General features: G+C 44.9%; 3 protein-coding genes across 3 annotated transcripts in view; 1 reads left to right on the top strand and 2 right to left on the bottom strand.

Moving 5' to 3' along the window:
• Positions 1-8,605, top strand: part of bcl2l13 (BCL2 like 13) — a 17,092-nt gene extending 8,487 nt beyond the window's left edge. Inside the window, exon 7 of the mRNA XM_083665951.1 lies at positions 5,974-8,605. Within this exon, the coding sequence (XP_083522077.1) occupies positions 5,974-6,981 (1,008 nt within the window). The 3' untranslated portion in view covers positions 6,982-8,605. The remainder of the gene's footprint in view (positions 1-5,973) is intronic.
• A 1,558-nt stretch (positions 8,606-10,163) lies between these two features.
• Positions 10,164-12,478, bottom strand: bida (BH3 interacting domain death agonist). Its single transcript, XM_083666123.1, has 4 exons — positions 12,386-12,478; positions 11,755-12,084; positions 11,185-11,309; positions 10,164-10,860 (listed from the first exon to the last, which is right to left on the bottom strand). Exons 2-4 carry the CDS (start codon positions 12,038-12,040, stop codon positions 10,657-10,659), a joined length of 615 nt encoding a protein of 204 aa, XP_083522249.1. The 5' UTR covers positions 12,041-12,084; positions 12,386-12,478; the 3' UTR covers positions 10,164-10,656.
• A 1,392-nt stretch (positions 12,479-13,870) lies between these two features.
• On the bottom strand, positions 13,871-17,725 carry wee2 (WEE2 oocyte meiosis inhibiting kinase; the record flags this gene model as incomplete). The annotated part of the gene is made up of 12 exons (XM_083666674.1): positions 13,871-14,036; positions 14,207-14,355; positions 14,579-14,749; positions 15,275-15,360; positions 15,471-15,572; positions 15,701-15,847; positions 16,030-16,151; positions 16,365-16,534; positions 16,687-16,744; positions 16,909-17,126; positions 17,315-17,482; positions 17,618-17,725. 12 exons carry the CDS (start codon positions 17,723-17,725, stop codon positions 13,871-13,873), a joined length of 1,665 nt encoding a protein of 554 aa, XP_083522800.1.
• Positions 17,726-18,055: the final 330 nt, after the last annotated feature.

Raw genomic sequence — 18,055 nt, forward strand, 5'->3', positions numbered from 1 at the left:
TCTCTGAAAGGTTATCAAAGAGAATGACACCAGAATGGTTCTGTTCTGTGCAATATAAAGTTTTTTTTTTTTTCTTGTTTTTTTTTTAATGAATTTACCTCATGAGCTGGTTGTTTTTGACTCGTATGTCTTGATGACTCGTGTCACTCAAATGTGGGTTGACCTGACATTCCAGTTGTGAAACTCAGCTGTAAACCTGCTCGCTAAAAGGTCAGCCAGCTAAGAGAGTAAGCACTTGTATTTGCACTGTTTGATATTGGTGACAATTTCTGTCACCCCAGAAATAGGTACATCATATTTCAGGGTAAGGTGCAGAGAGCATTCCGGACCGGGCTATGTCAGGACGCACTTGTCTCCCTGCACAAATAGTTACACCCATGTTACGTAAACGCCATTTCCCTGGTGCTGAGATGGAATGCATGGGGTCGGTGCATCACTCCTCCCTGCAGTCACTCTCCCTGTTACTGAGGCTATGCAGAGGAAATCCAGAAATAAACCTTCATAAATCCCCTGAAACCTCACCAGAGGCCAGACTGCCCTACTTCTATCTAGCCTGCCAGCACAGTGCCAATGCTGTGGCACTTCTGGCCTGGCTGAGCTGAGCTCCTTACAGGGAGGCAGCCAAAGAGAGCTCCCTCCCAACCAGCATCCTGCCAGAGCACTGTAACGATGGCTGAGCCGACCCAGGGCACTTCCACCTCTGGCCCAACTGTGCTCCCTCCATCCATCTCTCCATCCCTCCATCCATCTCTCCATCCATCGGCCTGCCGGGGCAGTGTTCATGATGGCTGAACCCAGGGCAGTGTGTCTGCCTGCTGATGCTGCACGATGCAACCTGCGTCACACACTGATACACAGCAACGTCTAGGGCTGGAGGGCTGGTCTCAAGGTCCTCTGGTTGGAGGCTACAAGACAGCACCTTTTTATATTCAGCTCTGTGAGGCTGTTGTAACTCTTATATTGGACATGAGAAGCAGGTCAGGTGATGTGTTGTATTCATTCACCCATATGGCTGTTTCACGTTAACCCTCCTGAATGGCTGTATACCTTGGGGTAATTCACCCAGCTGCAGTGCTCCTGTTATTCACTCCATAGAACAATTATTCGTTCTAGGGACGATTCTCCTTTTTCGATTATGGGAGCTGTGTTATTGCTCTTTAGCAGTAATAGATCAATTGGATGAGAGAGGACTAATAGGATTACCACAGCAGGCATAAACCTCCAGGTAGCTTTGTTGGGTGATACATTGATTTGTGAATGGTCATTGTGTCCCTGAGGGTTAAACAGAATCTGTACTCCGCATTGTAGGTCAGCCAGGAAGATATACATCCCAAACCCCCAACCCCCCTCCCCCCAACTGACGTTCAGTGTGACTGAATTTCTCATTGATCTGGTCTGTAACATTGCTGATGTGTGTTTATACAGAAGTGATGTTTAATTTGATAATGTACAGTGATTGAGATGGTGATAAACAGTAATGCCATTAAGCTGGCTCCCTCAGCGGTGCTGGCCTGGCTGGCTCAGCATGCCACCTAGGACTGCTGCTGTAGCCTGATGTCAGTGTAAATCCTCCAGTGCCTGACTACTAGCAGGAACTCTGCTGTGTTACATAACATCATAATGTCTGCAGAACACACTTATCTGCAGAACACAGAGTTCTCTGTCCAATGGACATATTGGCAAATCTGTACACACCAGCACACAAGGGCTATGTGTAGGCTAAACATTAGCTCTTGATGAGAGGACAATAATGGATGTTTCTTTCATAACATGGATGGGGGCTTACAAATAAATACAAAAACTAGCCTTGAACATGAGTTCCCAGTTCTAATATTTGAGTTGGCAAAGAGATGTGACATGTTGACTGTAGCTGTCACTTGGGTGGCAGCAAAGTCACATGTGCCTGCGACAGAGACTCTGTATGGGGGGGGAGAGAGTGGTGTGTGTGTGTGTGTGTGTGTTTCGGGATGCATGTTTAGCTTGTTTACCTTCTTGAAGGATTAGAGGGGATCTCTTCTCTCCCAGATACAGTACAGTATGTCAGAGGTGTCTGCATGTCCTAGGTGTGACACTGGTCTGTCAGGTTGAAGAGTTGGCCTAACACTTACCTCATGATACAAAGGACATAGGTTCAAACACAGCAGGACCAGGACAAGTAGGCTCTTGTTTTTACTTTGTCTGCTCTGTGTTAAGCCATGGTAGACAGAAGAGAAAGGGGCCCGGTGGTGCAGTCGATTTAACAGTGGAAATGTGATGGTGTCACTTCCATCATTGTTTGTACAGAGGTTTCCACACAGCATTGTTCAGTGTATAATACTACTGACTACCTAGAGAGGGTAGGGTTGCGTAAGGGGTGTTCCGCCCTTGTCCTGTGAGGAGGGGCCGTTGATCTTTCTCTGAGAGGAATGTGTGTGTGTGTGTGTGTGTGTGTCATGTTTGTCTCGGGGCGAGGGTGGAGAACTGTGGAAACCCGCCTGACGACAGATAAACAGCAAAAACGGTGCCACGATAAAACAGTGCTCAACTGGCTATAATTACAGTAGTGCATGTGCCTTTGCCTAAACACGGTGTGCAGATTATTGCGAGGTTATAGAAGGGGACGTTGGTGTGTTTTTGCAAAGGCAGTGAAGGTGAGGACTACTGGTGGTGAGCTTCTCCTCAGGTTTGTTCTGTTTTGATGATAGTAAATATGTTTATCTCTGATAAGTTTGATCTCTTACATTACTGTTTCCTGTTAGTTGTGGAGATACTGTAACAATAATGTTTAGGCTATTCATTATCATGCATTGCCTCCAGCATGCTGTCCTCTCCTCATTTTTAATCAATGGCCAGTTTCAAGGTTTTTAGGTCAGACGGGCATCACTGATAGCTTTTATTACTGTTTTAACTATATATCATGTTCTTTTGAGACTGTAAGATAACAGTTGAAAGAGTGTTATGGCCTCTATAACTAGGCGAGGGTCTACTCTACTGCTGATTATAGCCTGAGTTATCTACATGTTGACTTAACCCACCTAAAGGACCAGAGGTTGTTACTCTCAGCAGCTTGAAACCCAGCCCTTTGGCTTTAAAACAATAATGGCTGCCTTGCCACATAAGGCTGGGCCGAGAGAGGAGGGACGGATTTTAGAAAAACATACACACACACACACACACCCAAATCAGCTTACATAGTGAGTGAATGCTGGGAAGGGATGGCGTTTGTTTTAATCCCCAGCCTCCCGGGATGCGGCCTTGTCCCTATTGAGAGATTGTCCTTGTAAGGAGAATAACCTTCAGTCCTTTCATTTTAGTCCTGTCACAGGGTAAACTCTAGTTTACATAGATTACAGTAACGACCTCATTGGTAGTGAAATAGTCTACATGAGTCATGCAAAGAAGTGGTCAGCCTCTTTGAATGTAAGATATGTTATTTATTATACCATAACAGTTGAACCATATCTAATGCTGTAGTGAGGTAAGGATGGAGTAAGGTTGGGTCAGCTGGAGCTGTGTCTCTGTTGCTGTTCTCTCCTGTCAGTTCCACCCCATCAACGCCACGGCACCCTGCTGCCCCCTCTCTCTGCTGTGCTAGCCGGTGTGAGTTTGGTCCTGCGGCGAATGTTCACACTGTCAGTCACGCACAGAAGCCAGGTTAGAAAGATCAGCCCTGGCCCTGGGTCTGCCTAGCCAGGCACCAGCTAGTGGTGGACAACTCCAGGTGTACAACTCCATCAACTCTGAAAGCAGGAGGTCGGGGTCGACTCTGACTCCTGCTTTCAGAGTTGATGGAGTCGACTCTTTCTCGACTCCAAATTGCAAACTCAAATGAATCATACTGCAATGTCAGGATATGTGCGTGTGCTTAAAAACTATTGCAATGGGCTAGAGATGCATTGGTAGAAGACTGGCATTCTCTACAAGACATTGCTACTTTTTAGTTGTTGCCTCAGCCATAAATTAGTAGTGGAATTTTGGAATTATCTAAAAAAAATTGTAGGCCACCTGTGCAGTGTTAGCCTAGGCCAGGGAGCATCCAGCTGCTCTGCCTTACCCTGTCCTGTTTGCTGGTTCGAGGTCTGAATGTGGATTACATGTGAAATGGGCCCACGTGCTCCCTGATGGATTACAGCCAAGGGAGTTTTGAAATATGAATCTCCCTCTGTGCGATATCTGCCTGTTCACTATAGGCCTGATGTCACCGGGACTGGGGGGGTGGAGGGCTGAGGATAGACTAGACCAGACCAGAGCGAAGGGGAACTCCTGGATTAAGACTCGGAAAGTCATGCTGAGGAATTGAAAGTACCGTATAAACAACTTATGAAAACCTAGCAGGTAGCGATCTAGGGACACAAAGAGGGGGTGGGGGGGTGGGGGGTCCTTTTGGTGAACTAGAGGAGTTATGAGGAAAGGGCCATCGTGTCACAGTTTAGGCCTATTAAGACGGCACACAGAGCAAAGGGGCTGTTTTCTACATGACAGCTGGAGCGAGAGAGTCATCAGCAGAGTTCGTGTTCAGTCATTGTGCGCTCCACACTCACCCGCTGTACACGCTGGCCTATATCTGAGCCTCTCCACCTCTCCCTCAGTCCTCTACCGTATGAGAGACTAGGTAATGGCCACCCACACATGTTAAGTGCTGGATGTTACAGCTGCCTACACAAAAGCTTTCCTTCGTGCTGACAAATGCCTGAAATAGCCATGAGATTTATATGAAAAACATAGCCTATAGGTTATCCATACGTACCTGCACACAGATTATGTGAGCATATGATGTTACATAATCGGATACACATTCGCTGTATACACTCATTGACACTCATGTCACTCCATATGGGCCAGGCCTATACATGATTATTAGATTTTCTTACATTATGTAATCACAGATGGCGTCTGATCATTTGTTGTCTATTCCTTTGGCACACCACTAGGTGGCATGAAAGCCATAGGAGGAGGGAACAGCTCACACAGGCAGCATTGTGTGTTGCAATAACTTTCATCTTTCCCATTCAATGGTAGGGTTTACTTGGGGACCCATAGGTAGCCTAACTTATCAGAAAAAGATGGTTCCCTTTTCCTTGTATTGCATAACTTTTATTTCCTCTTTTTTATGAGGAATTCTGCATGGTACTTGCAGTTGGGGATAATGTGTTAATAACTTATGCTTTCAATCGGCTCTGACCAGAGTTGTGTCTCAGTTCCAGCTCAAATTAGCAGCACTCTGCATCTCCTGAGGCCATTGCCCTGGAGCAGCTACTGTAACTGACCTGCAGCTGCTCTGAGGAGGCCTGAAGAAGTCTCTGTTTCAGCACTGTCACCACAAGCAGAATAATTCATGTAGCAGTTAATAATTGATGCCCACCTGCTCTCAAGTGGTTTTACAGTAGGTGAGGAGTCCCATGGTCCTCGTTAAAGTCCTTTGTTAAGGGTGTCTGTTAGATGTATGTAGCCTAACAATATACAGTACAACCTCGACACACAACAGTTGCCAGTAAACCACAATGTACAAAGTGAGGTTTTGTGATATCCTTTTGACGGTTTTCCTGTGACTGATCAGGCAGGAAGTTGGCTCCACTTCAGACTGTTCTGTGGAGTTTATGACGCAGATGGGCTGCTGCTTTGGTTTCTTTCTGACGGGGTTTTGGTAGCTTAGTGAACACTTGAATTCACCACAACACAGCCTATATTACTGCTGCTGTCAATAAGGACAGCAGGTATGACAGGTGTGTGCTATACTTTTACTGTAATGTTGTTTGAATATTTGATAAGAGCAGAGTTGGGAAGATCCATGCAGTGGCAGAGGTTGTCAATTTCTAAATGTAATCAGCCTTATTTTGACAGGAACTCACAGGACAGGCTTTGTCATAAACTTACTAGACAACCCATGCAATTGATCCATAGTTGTTATGTTTGCTGTTACATCAGCACTCTATTTGATTAATGGAACCTTTGCTTAATGCTATTCCACACTGAACTCTCTCTCTCCTCTCTCAGGGAACGGTGTTTAGCTTGGAGGAAGAGGAGGATCAGGGTGCGATCATAGCCGAGGACAGCAACGACATCTACATACTGTCTGGAGACCAGCTTCCCGGGCAGCTCAGTCCTCCTGCGTCGCTGCTGTGCACTGGAGACAGCAGTGGGCCAGGTTCCTGGCAGACGGAGAGCTTACCCGTGTCTCTGGCAGGCCACGAATCCTGGGCACAGGTGGGCATGATGGATCCCGAAGACGTTAAAAGCCTGGACAGCAACGAGGGCGTAGCCCTGGCTGAGGAGCGCAGTGAGAACAACTCCTCCAACTCGGACATCGTGCACGTGGAGCGTGAGGAGGCGGAGCTCCTGGACGAAGGCGGATCCGAGGAGCCTGAGCTGCAGGAGAGCATGATGAGCGTGCTTGGGACGGAGAGCGAGCTGGCTGAGTTGCGGGCGGAGCTAAGGGATGAGACCCCGCCTCCGTCACAGCCCATCCCATCAGCCCCGGAGTCCCTTGTGTCTCTGGAGGAGCCGGTCGTTATAGAGACGCCCGTTAGCTTGTCGGCAGCCGAGCCCATCGTTTCCTCAGAGCCAGAGCCGCCTGCCCCCGCTGCTGCCCCCGCGTCAGAGCCTGAGTCCACTGCTCCAGTCACTGTGCGTGAGTCAGAGGCTACCCCAGCTCCTGTGGAGGCAGCACCTCCATCGCCAGCCAAGGAGCCCCCCACTCCCCCATCCCCAATACCCGCAGAACCAGAACCAGAGCCTGAGCCTGTCGCCGAACCCCCCCAACCAGAGCCCCTCCCAGAGGAGCCCCCCCAGCCTGAACCTCAGTCAGAGACTGTGCTGGAGCCTGCATATGTTCCCTTCCTGGCAGCACCTCCAGCCCAGGAGGCCCCCGCTGAAGAGGCCCCAATTCAGACGGAGCCTGAGCCTGAGTCCGCAGAGCTCCCAGTGTTGCTGTACGGTGGCGCTGCCCTTGTGGCCATCGCTGCTGTGGTGGCCTACGGAGCCCTGACCTACAGGAGGAAGTAACAAAGCTCCAAGGTTCCAGATCCAAGCCCCGTCCAGAAACAACCCCTAACCCCTACTCTCTAGACACTTGAGTAGATCTGATGGGATTGAATAATAGGGTAAGATGGCGAAAATTCCACCTGACGGAGGGCATGGTGTAGTTACTATGATCTTCCTCATACTAATCCAAACCTTTCAGATCTAGAAAAGTGTTCAGGATGAAGGGGCTCCAGGTTGTTTCTGGACCTGGCCCCAGACCTCACCTCATCCTCTCTGGCTCACTGCTGGTAATCTGGGCTGCTGTGCTGCAGCTGCCAGATGCGCACACACACACACACACACACACCATGGGAAATCATGAACTCCTACTCCGCGCTCCGTTATTTTATTTTCCGCTCTTATCTCATCTGGCGTTTGAAACAGTATGTTGTTTGTTTGTTTTCAGTCAACCCATCACTTCTCAATGTCTGGAAAAGGACATTATGTTATTCTTTTTTCTCTGGGTTGTTTTTCACAGGGGTGGGAGGTGGTTTTGTGCCATCTGAACGCACACACAAGCAAGATGTATATTGCCCATTCTCTTGACTGATGTTTGGCCTGAGTACCCCTTTCTCCTCAGAGCCTGAAATAGGGTTAGCTCAGGGGATCCAGAGAGGTATCAGTTCCCTATTTCTGATAAAAGTTCACAAACATCTCAAAGAAAAGGGCACCTATTCCAATTGTTGTTTGTTTGTTCCATCTTTATCTGTTATACCATTTACTCACAAATTTCCATTGAAAACAAGTTCAAACAAGTTTTAAATTCGTAGAAATGTCCTAGGCTTATTTTCTGATGCCAGATAAAATATTTGATTGGATCTCTTGATTTGATTTTATAATCATGTACCTACAGTATGTCAAATTGGAATAGAAGAAGCACTGTACTTGGGATCCTAATGTGCCTAGTTGATGAAATATGTTGCTTTCAGCCAGTGACAGAATTGAGCCATTTAAGTGGACAATCAGGTTATTGATGCATATGGCATTTGACTGTGATTTAATTCACCCTAAAATGTGAAGTAAGTAGTTAGTTTGAACCTATTTGTTTTTCCATATCAAAGAAAGATGATGCGTATTAAATCTACAGATGTGATATGATTTTGACATAAGCAAATGGTGCAATGTGTTATTACCATGTAAATGAGATTCCATAACCCCTTCAGTATAGTAAAGAGCGTCCCAAAAAAACAGGGCCACCATTAGAAAAGAGGATGTACTTTACCATTATCCTCAACTTCACTTCTGTAATTGAGTTGACTCAGACTACTATTACATGTTGTCTCCTCAGATAACATTATAATGAGTAGTCTAGACTTACTGCATTACGGTAATAACTGCAATAAAAGGGTTTTTCAATTGTGTCATTAAAAGAGGGGCTAGATCTGAGGATACACAGCTGCATGTTATTACCAGCCAAGGGGATTGTCATAAAGTATGTGGGTGAAATGTAATTCACTATTCGAGGTGTAAAGGTGCATCCTTGAAAAATAATGTTTTAGAATTTCTGGTATAGAACTGAAATTGGTCACTTTCAACCTTGTGTGTGTTAACTACTTGTTTGTGTGAGTGAAAATGTCAACCACTCCTTTAGAAAGAAAAAACAAAAAGCCACCTTAACCATGGCACCATGGTCAACACTATTCCAGGTACTGTGTTCTGTTGTTGTCAGGGAATGGAGGGTTGGAGATAACTGCGCTAAGGCACTCATTCTGTCGCTAAGTTTTATCATAATTAAATTCAGTTACATTTCTAGAAACTTATTTTCTGAAAACGGTCCTATATATTGATGAAAATCTTGAAATATGTGTACCTTCATTTATCTGACACTGTGAGTGGACTATATCAAAATCGTCTTGAGACATGTTATTTGATTGTTGTCTTGATTAACGTCATGCTGTCATTCCCAACTCTCCAATCTATTGGTGAATAACTTCAAAGGGGGGCTGCCTTTCTACAGCTATTCAAACATCCCAGTTCTCAGTCCTATTATTGTGCCAGGTGTTGTTTGTTCCTTCTGCTGGCCCCAACTACCCACCCAACACTGCCTTGCCATTCCGCTGTAACCCCATAGCGTGCCTACCTTGTACAATACAAAGACTGAACAGTTTTATCATCTGCTCTGCTGGCAGTTTCCCACTCTCAAACCTCTATCTGCTCTTGAAGGGTGGGGGCCTGTCCACAACGTGATGAGTGGGAACTCTAATGCCAGCCCTGCCACGGACAATCAATATAACCACCAACATGTTGATGACATTTCCCACAAGGGGAAGATCAGATATCCTCCTCTGTTTGTGTAAAATGTGAATCCAAAAATAAAATCTACACTGTAGGCCTCAGGTGTCCAAGAGTACAAATAACACTTATTTTTGTAGTTATGTTTTACCGAAAGGGCACTCAATTCCTATATTTATCAGTCATGGGAGCTATTGAGTAGGAAATGTAACATTACCTGAGCGGTCAAGTAGTGATGTCCCTTGGCCTACTGAACCTACTACAGAAATGTTACACTGGAAACTGGTGGTATACATATGGGCCTCAGATTTGTTACCTGCTCACTGGATTCTTACTGCTTACTTGGTCAATCTCAGACATTTTACTGCACACTAGAATCACTACAGCACCCCCCCCCCCCACACACACACACACTGCTGCTGCTTAGCCAGGTGAAAATACAACCATGTGTGCTTGAAGGGCTATGGGATGAACGGCTAACTGTGGGTGAGAAAATGGAAGAAGTATGGTTATTGAGGTTTGAACTGTTTCATTTTCCATTGAACAGACATGTAAGAGGATGCTTTCATGTATGTCAGTGTTACAACCAGGAATGCATATGATATGAATCTGAAACCATGTACAAAGGGAAACAGTATTTGGAAAGAACAGTACAGTTATGGATGTAAAAGCCCAAACATGGCACTTTGTACGGAGTTTCCTCTATGTACAGTTTGAGACCAGATTAAATGAATGATTTAAACTGTGTCTGTGGCTCTGATTAATTGTATGACTCACTTTATTTTCACTCCTCTGCTGACAACAAAATATGACTATTTGTTATCTCAGTACGGGAGCTAAATATTCATAAATATGAATCGGTTTATTTCCAGGGGAACATCATAGTATGAAGGGTGCTTCATAGGAATAAGAAACTGCAAGCAAACCAAAAGGATGATTTATTGAACATTTTTTTAAAACAATAAGTTGTAATGAAAGTGGAAGTGATTAGAAGTCACTAAAAATGTAATTTCATTACGTGACATATCATTTAAAACATACCAAAGTGTATGTTAAAACAAAGCAGTGGTTTGTTACAAAACGGTTAGAATGAACCAATTACAAAAAATATATTCAAGTACAAAAACTAATCTGGAACAAAGCCTCAGTTTCATATTAATGGTAAAATGAGGAACGGATCAGTCAGTGAGTGACTTCTATTACTGTGCTGTGGATTCACAGCTGACGAGCTCCAACAGTCCAGCAGTAATATACATGGAAACACTTGTATAAACAAAAATATTAAATAAATACACTGACTGTACCGTCAGTGCAGTTTGCCCCTGAGAATTAGAAGATGAGGAGTGCTCCCACTATTGATCATAAAGAATGTTGGTAATTAAGTAGGTAATAAAGCATGAAAGTCCGGGTGGTACTGGGCCAAAGTCACCTGGCCATAGCAGAGTTGATGTACTGCAATGCTGTATTGAAGAGGCCTCGTAGCAGCCGGGGGGCACGCTCACACACCCCCTTCACCAAGGTCATGGTGAGGACCATGATGGCTTTCTCCTGGGGCAGGTGTTCCAGCACAGTGCCCGGCCTCTGCTTCACCAGCCACTCCACCTCCAAGGATAAATGGCTCTTCCAGTGCTGAGGATCAGGGCAGAAACAGGGCTGGTTTAGGACAGGACCATAAACATGCTATACACACAGTTTACATGATCACTCTGGGTAAATCGCATTCCAATCCCTCGCTGAGGCAACCTCTGCCTATACCCAACCTGCATTGTTTATGAATAGACTCAATATATGATATAAACTATCTGCCTCAAAAGGTAATTTCAAAATCATATCATACCAGCCACAAAACATCAAGCTGAACAGACACTTTTCTAGACATTGGCATACATTTCTAGTTTTCCAACAAAGTCTTACATATTTCACTGTGAGAGGGATGGGGACAATGGACCTTACCTTGAAGGATGACTTCTGCAGTTTCTTGGTCAGATTCTCAGCAGCCTGGGCCACAACCCTGAGCTCAAGCTGGTCTGCAATCTCTCTTAGCTCAGCAGCCACATGCCTCAGGACCTCGGCTTCAGCTGGGTTCATTGGAGAGAGAAAAACAGGTTTGAGTTATATCCGTATACAATGTCAGATCGAGTATGATCAAGTATGTCAATTTTAGAGAACTGAGAAGTATGAAATTCCCTGTACGTGCCAGATGGCTGCCTTCACCCTTTTACAGTGAATGCTTTATTTTATATTAGGCTGTGCACATTTGTTTCTCCACCCAGAGGAAGGGTATCATGTTCACAAGGCACATACAACTTTACAACCACTCAAGACCCAGAGTTATCTCTACAATACACTTTCTTTGTTTCATCTGGATTTATGCACACAACATGTAGCTCAGTTGGCCAATTAAACCCCTATACATTTCCTGAGTCATGTAAAGTAGTTCAGCCACTGTGCATTGAAACTGTTATCATTTGTTCAGAATGACACTGGCCAAAATATATAAATTAAAAAAGAAGTAAAACACACCCGGATAGGCCGGCTCAACTTGTAGCTGGAGGCCCTCCATTAACTCCCTGCTGCTGCTGACGAAGTATCCATCTGTCTGAAGCTCGCCGTCCGAGTCATGGGTTTCGGACCCCAGTCCATTGGAGTTGATGAGCTTCAGCGAGTCAAGGGGTGGGTGCTTTAGCTCCCGGCCCAATGAGTCAAGCTCCTCCTGGAGCTCGGCATTTCCACTGCCCTGATTCTGGAGAAGGTAAGTCAGAAAGACCAGGGCGGTGTTCGGGCCGCTCTCAACATCCCCGCGGTCCATCGATCTTGCCCAGTGTCAGTGGTATTGACTTGATCTTGGCCACGCTACAGGGAGAGGGAGAACTTTTGTTATTGCACTGTAAATAACTGCAACTCCCAGAAACCACTGTCACAAGAGGTTTATATCAGATTAAACTGCATTTCAACAAATCAGTTTCATGAGAGAATGCTGTAAAGCAGGTAAAAGAAATTGGCTGAAGCGCGCTACTTGCGAATTATTGCAGTAGCAAAACAAGCTAGCGTTGTTTAGCTAGCTAGCTAAGTTGTCAATTTCAGTCTTAGTTACCTAAATATATTAATTTCGATTAAAAGTTATCTGACCAAAATATTCGCTGTTTTCACTCACCGTAAATACTTTAAGTGGCTAAATCTGCGATCTCAAGAGAGCCCACACAGACACCGCTATGTTGAGACAGTCTACGTGAATCGTTTCTCCGAGAAGGACTCCACTGAGTAGCAAAAGTGGGAGTGGTGTCTGATAAGGGTACATTCCCAAAGCCCGTCCCCCATCTGTTCTAAAAAGTGTGATGCTGGGGTGAAGATTCTAGTCTTATGAAAGGACGATGCAAATTTAAATTTTAAGTTGTTTGTGAAAGAAGTTGGGGAAGTTTTTGTAAATACTCCCTTGAATTTCCCTATTGTAATTGCAAAAAAAAAAGATTCAGGATTATAGGACCAGGATTATATCACACTCAGAACTTATGTTTTAAAAGTAATGTTTCTATGGATGTCATCAATAAAGATTTGGCATACAGTCAATTTACAATTTATTTAATTTATAAGAACTCATTAATGCTGCTATAGGTCAAAGCAAGTAGAGCTTGGATTGCTGGCCAAATATCAAGACAGGGTCAGTCTACAAATTCAGTTCTAATGTGTTTTGCCTCATCCACAACACAAATGCACCATGTGACAGACTTTGTGCAGGGTTTCCCCTGTAGCTCACAGGGCTGTGGCAATAAGATAAGACAGGAGGGAGTTAAATAAGGCATCAAGAGAACAAACACTCTTGGCTCTTGAGCTTGACCATATGACAACAAAAACAATTGGTACTGTATGTGAAAGGTTTAGAGGAATTGGCAAGTAGAGGGAACAAACAATTGTTGATGGCAGCGGTATACATTGAGGTATGATAATAACTTGCGCATAAGTAATGTGGCTGGCCAATGCAACAAAACCTGGAACCAGTTGTATTAGCACAGCGCAGTAATTATAGATAAGCTGTGCATCATCCTCTGGGAAGTCCCAACTCAGTCACTGTGGTTTTCTGCCACTCCACTGCCCTGTAATGAACCATTTAGGTGAAAGGTCAGACACAGGCAGACTACATTTGCTTATAATGTCATTATAATGCAACTCACTTCTCAATGACTTCCCCCTTCAAAGCCAAAGTAAGGCATACCTACATCTTACAAATTACTCCAACAGGAAAGCCATCTCAAAACACTTAAAAAGTTTATTTACATTGTTAAAAGCAACACATACTTAAAGTTGTTAACATGACACTGCATTCACTGGTGTCTGTAGCAGTTGTTAATGGTCAACTAATCACACAAAAACATGCTATCATCGATAAAGGCAGAAGTGCTGCACAATGAATGAATGGAGATGTCCAGTTGCAGTCCTCAAAATCACCAATGTCATTGGTGCACGAAATAAACCACCTACAACCTCTCTGTTACTGTTTACCTTTCTGCTCACCAGTATGCATTCAACCAGTATAAGATATCCTGACTCAAGCATTTTTCAGTCAAGGGCATCTTAAGACTTGACAGTTTGGAGAATCAGGTTTAGTGGTGCCTTCTGTAAGGCACAGCATGTGATTGGCCATTCACACACCGTAACCTGGGCAACCGAAGCTCATGGATCTGGCGACATTCCGACCAACCAGCCTCCGTCCAGCTCTGGGTAGTGATCCTGATTTAGAGGGCTGCTGCAACCCAGGAGGAATGGCCTGCTGTGGGGACAGGGCTGCCAAACGGGCCTCCTCGAGCTCTCTGTGACAGAAAAGTGTCATTTTAGTTTCATGAAATCATTTACAAAACTAATATCAATAGTCTTTCTTAAATTTTATGTGAAGTTGCACCCTCTAGTGGACACATCTGGCCAAACTTTTCACTCCGCCTCTCAGCTGTCAGGGCAAATTCTGTTTCCATCTCCCCCTCACCTTTCCAGCATGGCTGTCCTGAACTTCTCCACGTTGAGCTCCTGGAGTAGCTGAGCAGCTAGCTTCCCAGTCCTCTCCTTCCTCAGGACAGGGTGCTTACACAGAGCTGATGCAGAGGGACGCTGAGATGGATCAGGATCCAGCAATGTCTGACAAACGCAGGGAGAGTAACCTTACATCCGTGTCAAGAGCTAAACCTTTGGGCATTTGTTGCTATGAGTATTTGAGTTTGCTGACATCTATTCCTTCACAGCAATGGCAAACAAATGATTAAAACTAGCCTTTTATAAGACACAAAACAAATGCATGCACAAGCACTGACATTAGCAAAACAAACATCAACATGTCAGCAATCAAGTGGGAGTACTATACCTGAATGAGGCTTCTGAAGGCAAGGGAGAGCTCCTGGGGCAGGGAAGGCAACTGTGCCCGTCTCAGACTGTGCCACTCATCTCCATTCTGAGGGAGGGGGGGCGCCCCTGCTGCAAGAAGCACAGTGAGGCCCAAGGCAAATATATCTGCCTTTGGCAGATGGGTGTAGTCCTAGAAGCAGAGAATGAATATTCTATTTAGGATAGTGTGTGTGATATAGATATATATAATATACATCACACACGTACTCTCTTTGACTGAATGAAGGCAGATGTAAGGGAGAGCACCGTTAGCATTTTCAATAGAGCATCAAGTAATGCCAATCGCTAGAGAAGTTGATATTGGCTAGCAACCCTCTTGTTGCATTCCTTGACCATTCCATACGTGCTGCCTCACTGTCTACTTGTAGGCATGTGCGCTCCATTCATTCAGACTCGCGTTTCTCCGCAATGGATGGTTGAAACAACTTGATACATGTCAGGTTGGTAAGAAAACTAATTTATTAGTGATATAATTAAGAAAAGTAGGTCGAGCAGTTTCTTTACAAAAGACAATTTGCTGTGCATTTCTCATTCACTTTTCTTGGCCTCTATTGAGAACCTTGTCTCCAAAATGCAAAAAATCCAACCTCTTGGTTTCACCCTCTTTGATTTAGTCCAACACAAACATTAGTCGAACCAGTTCCATTGGCCTTACCTCCTGCAGGACCTCACTGGCAAGGAAGCGGCTGTCCCCCTCCTCCACCTGTGGACTGTTGCTGGATGTTACATGACCGAGGTCACCTGCAGAAACACCAAACATAAACCACTAATGGGAAGTCCATGACAGAACCAAAACTAGGAAAGACATAAATCAATGGGTAATACAACAAATTGTGAAATACAACAATTACCGATTTTATAAACCACCCCTGTTGAAGAGCCTCCATCCTCTTCCTCTTCACTCTCCCCCTCTCCAGTACTTGAGCTATGGCGCTGGCAGATGAAGATATTACCTACGAGAGAGAAAGAATGACAATGAGAGAGAGAGAGAGAGAGAGAGAGAATAGGTGGAGGAGGATAAGGTGAATGAGAAGCGAGCGAGAGAAAGAGGGAGAGTGAGAAAGAGAGCAAGCGAGCTCACTGGGTTTGATGTCCAGGTGTACCAGGCCAGAGCTGTGGATGTATTTGAGACCCATGGCCACTTGCAGAAGTAGATCTCTCAACTCTGGCTCAGGAAACAGCTCAACCAGTGTCTCCTTCTCCATGATGGCATCATGAAGACTCCCACCTGTGTTTACAGCATACAGGAGGATAAAAAATAAAATAAAATAAATCTCATAATCTCTGAAAGCAACTAATGTAGAACATTTACAGTAGGAATATTGACAACAAACAAGTGTTTTCACCCAGATCCCTTTACCTCGGTGCCTTAACTTTGGATGATGTCGTTCATACATCTCTTCAGCTTACCATCACAATACTCATTCTGGATGATCATGTGATCATCCTCTGCCCATGCCGAGTAGTAACGGACAACATGGGGGTGATGTCCAAGTACAGCGTGTGCGTACACCTCCTTTAGAGCCAGCTGCCTGGGAACAATGAGGATGACACATTCATGGCCTTAAAAATATATTAGAAACATATATAAAACATTCAAATAATTGTCATTTATTTATACAGGAAGTGATGATATCATAACAAAGTAAATAAAGGTGTGTAGGTGATCTATTCCCATATCTGTATAGATGACCAGAAGGCCCTGGCTATTCTCAGGCATCGTGAGGCCTGTGGCGTTGACTCACTCATTGGCAGAGCCGGCTAGTGGTCGGCGGGAACGCTTGATGGCGTACAAGCATCCGTCAAGCCTCTTCACACACTTAAACACCGCTCCAAACTCCCCCGCACCAATGCGCCCCAGCTCCAAAAACTCACTCTCATACCTTGAAAGCATGAAGGCCTGAATGGCCTGCCTCTACAGAGAGACAGATTGATGAACAAAAACAGGAAGTCAGACAGAATGCCAGTGCATTGGCAGGGCCAGAAAGGAACTATGGACGTGGCCCAAATGACTCAATCAGATATGGGCCGCTGTTTGATGGCATGTGCAGACACAAATAGTTGTACCTTTGGCGGGAGAAATGCTTCATCCTCCTCCTCAGATGATGTATGGCTCAGTTTCATTCTGAGAGAAGATTTGGTGATTAGCTCTCATTATAACCAAGCCTATTCATTGTTGATAATCAGCATTACTCAGACCGCACAGCAAGGCCATGTACAATACACCCACCAATACTAGGAGAATATAGAACTCACAAACACAATAGAACCCTTAAAGAGTTGGGTTACCTGTGCCTATAGTCATCATCATCATCATCACTTCTACTCTTCCTCTTGTAGTGCTCGCTGCTCCTGCGGACAGTGTCAGGGGTGAAAGGGTTCACATTGACTGAGGGGATGTGGCTGCTGCACTGAGTAGGGTCGGCGGTTGTGGCAAAGCGTAGTGTCCGCTGACTGCGACATATCTTACTGGTTGAGGTGGGCAAAGCAGACTTCGACAGCAGGCTCTTGAGGGTAGAAGAGTGTGGAGAAATAGTAAACATGATGCCCAAGGTATGAGATGCAATTCTACATTGATAGTGAACTTAATTGATTTCATCGAAGTTTTTTCAATGTCTTTTAATAATATACTGATAAAAGATTTTGATTAAATCAATGAAGTTGACAACCAATAAGAAACGTATTCACATCACACCTTAGGTGTACTGGGAGAGTCACAGAGCCTCAGCTTCCTCCAGGCAGCATAGGGTATTGAGGTGGATGGCAGGGATGGGGAACCAGGCAGGGATGGAGATATGGTAATGCTCCTGGTGCGATGACGCTGCACCCTGGGAGTCCTGCACGCAGAGCTGGGACTTCGAATCTGTGAGGGTCTGTGATTCCAGTCATTCAAGCTGGGACTTCGAATCTGTGAGGGTCTGTGATTCCAGTCATTCAAGCTGGGACTTCGAATCTGTGAGGGTCTGGGATTCCAGTCATTCAAGCTGGGACTTCGAATCTGTGAGGGTCTGGGATTCCAGTCATCCAAGCTGCTGTCGCTGCTCTCCTCCTCTCCACAGCTCGAGAAGTCAAGCTGTTGCACAGTCCAGTCACCTACCGTCGCCATCCCTGGCTCAAGGAAAAGAGCATGGGAAAAGGAGATTGGAACTTTACATATAAAGAAAAGTATATATAAAGAAATGTATATTTCTTTCCCTCCCTTCAAGAAATTCTCACGAGACGAATACAAACATGGCCTACCTAACACGTGCATTGACGAGCATACACCATTTATGTACTGTGTGTACCTCTAAGATACAACTACAAAAGTGCACATGATAGCCTAACCCCAATATGAGTTTGTATTCCATATTTCAATATTTGCATTCATTGTCGAGGATTTGAAATGACACTTATGTAATTTACTTACAATCAAGATGCCCTTCGAACACCACAC

Source organism: Argentina silus (assembly GCF_951799395.1).
Source record: "Argentina silus genome assembly, chromosome: 3".
Classification (NCBI taxonomy): domain Eukaryota; kingdom Metazoa; phylum Chordata; class Actinopteri; order Argentiniformes; family Argentinidae; genus Argentina; species Argentina silus.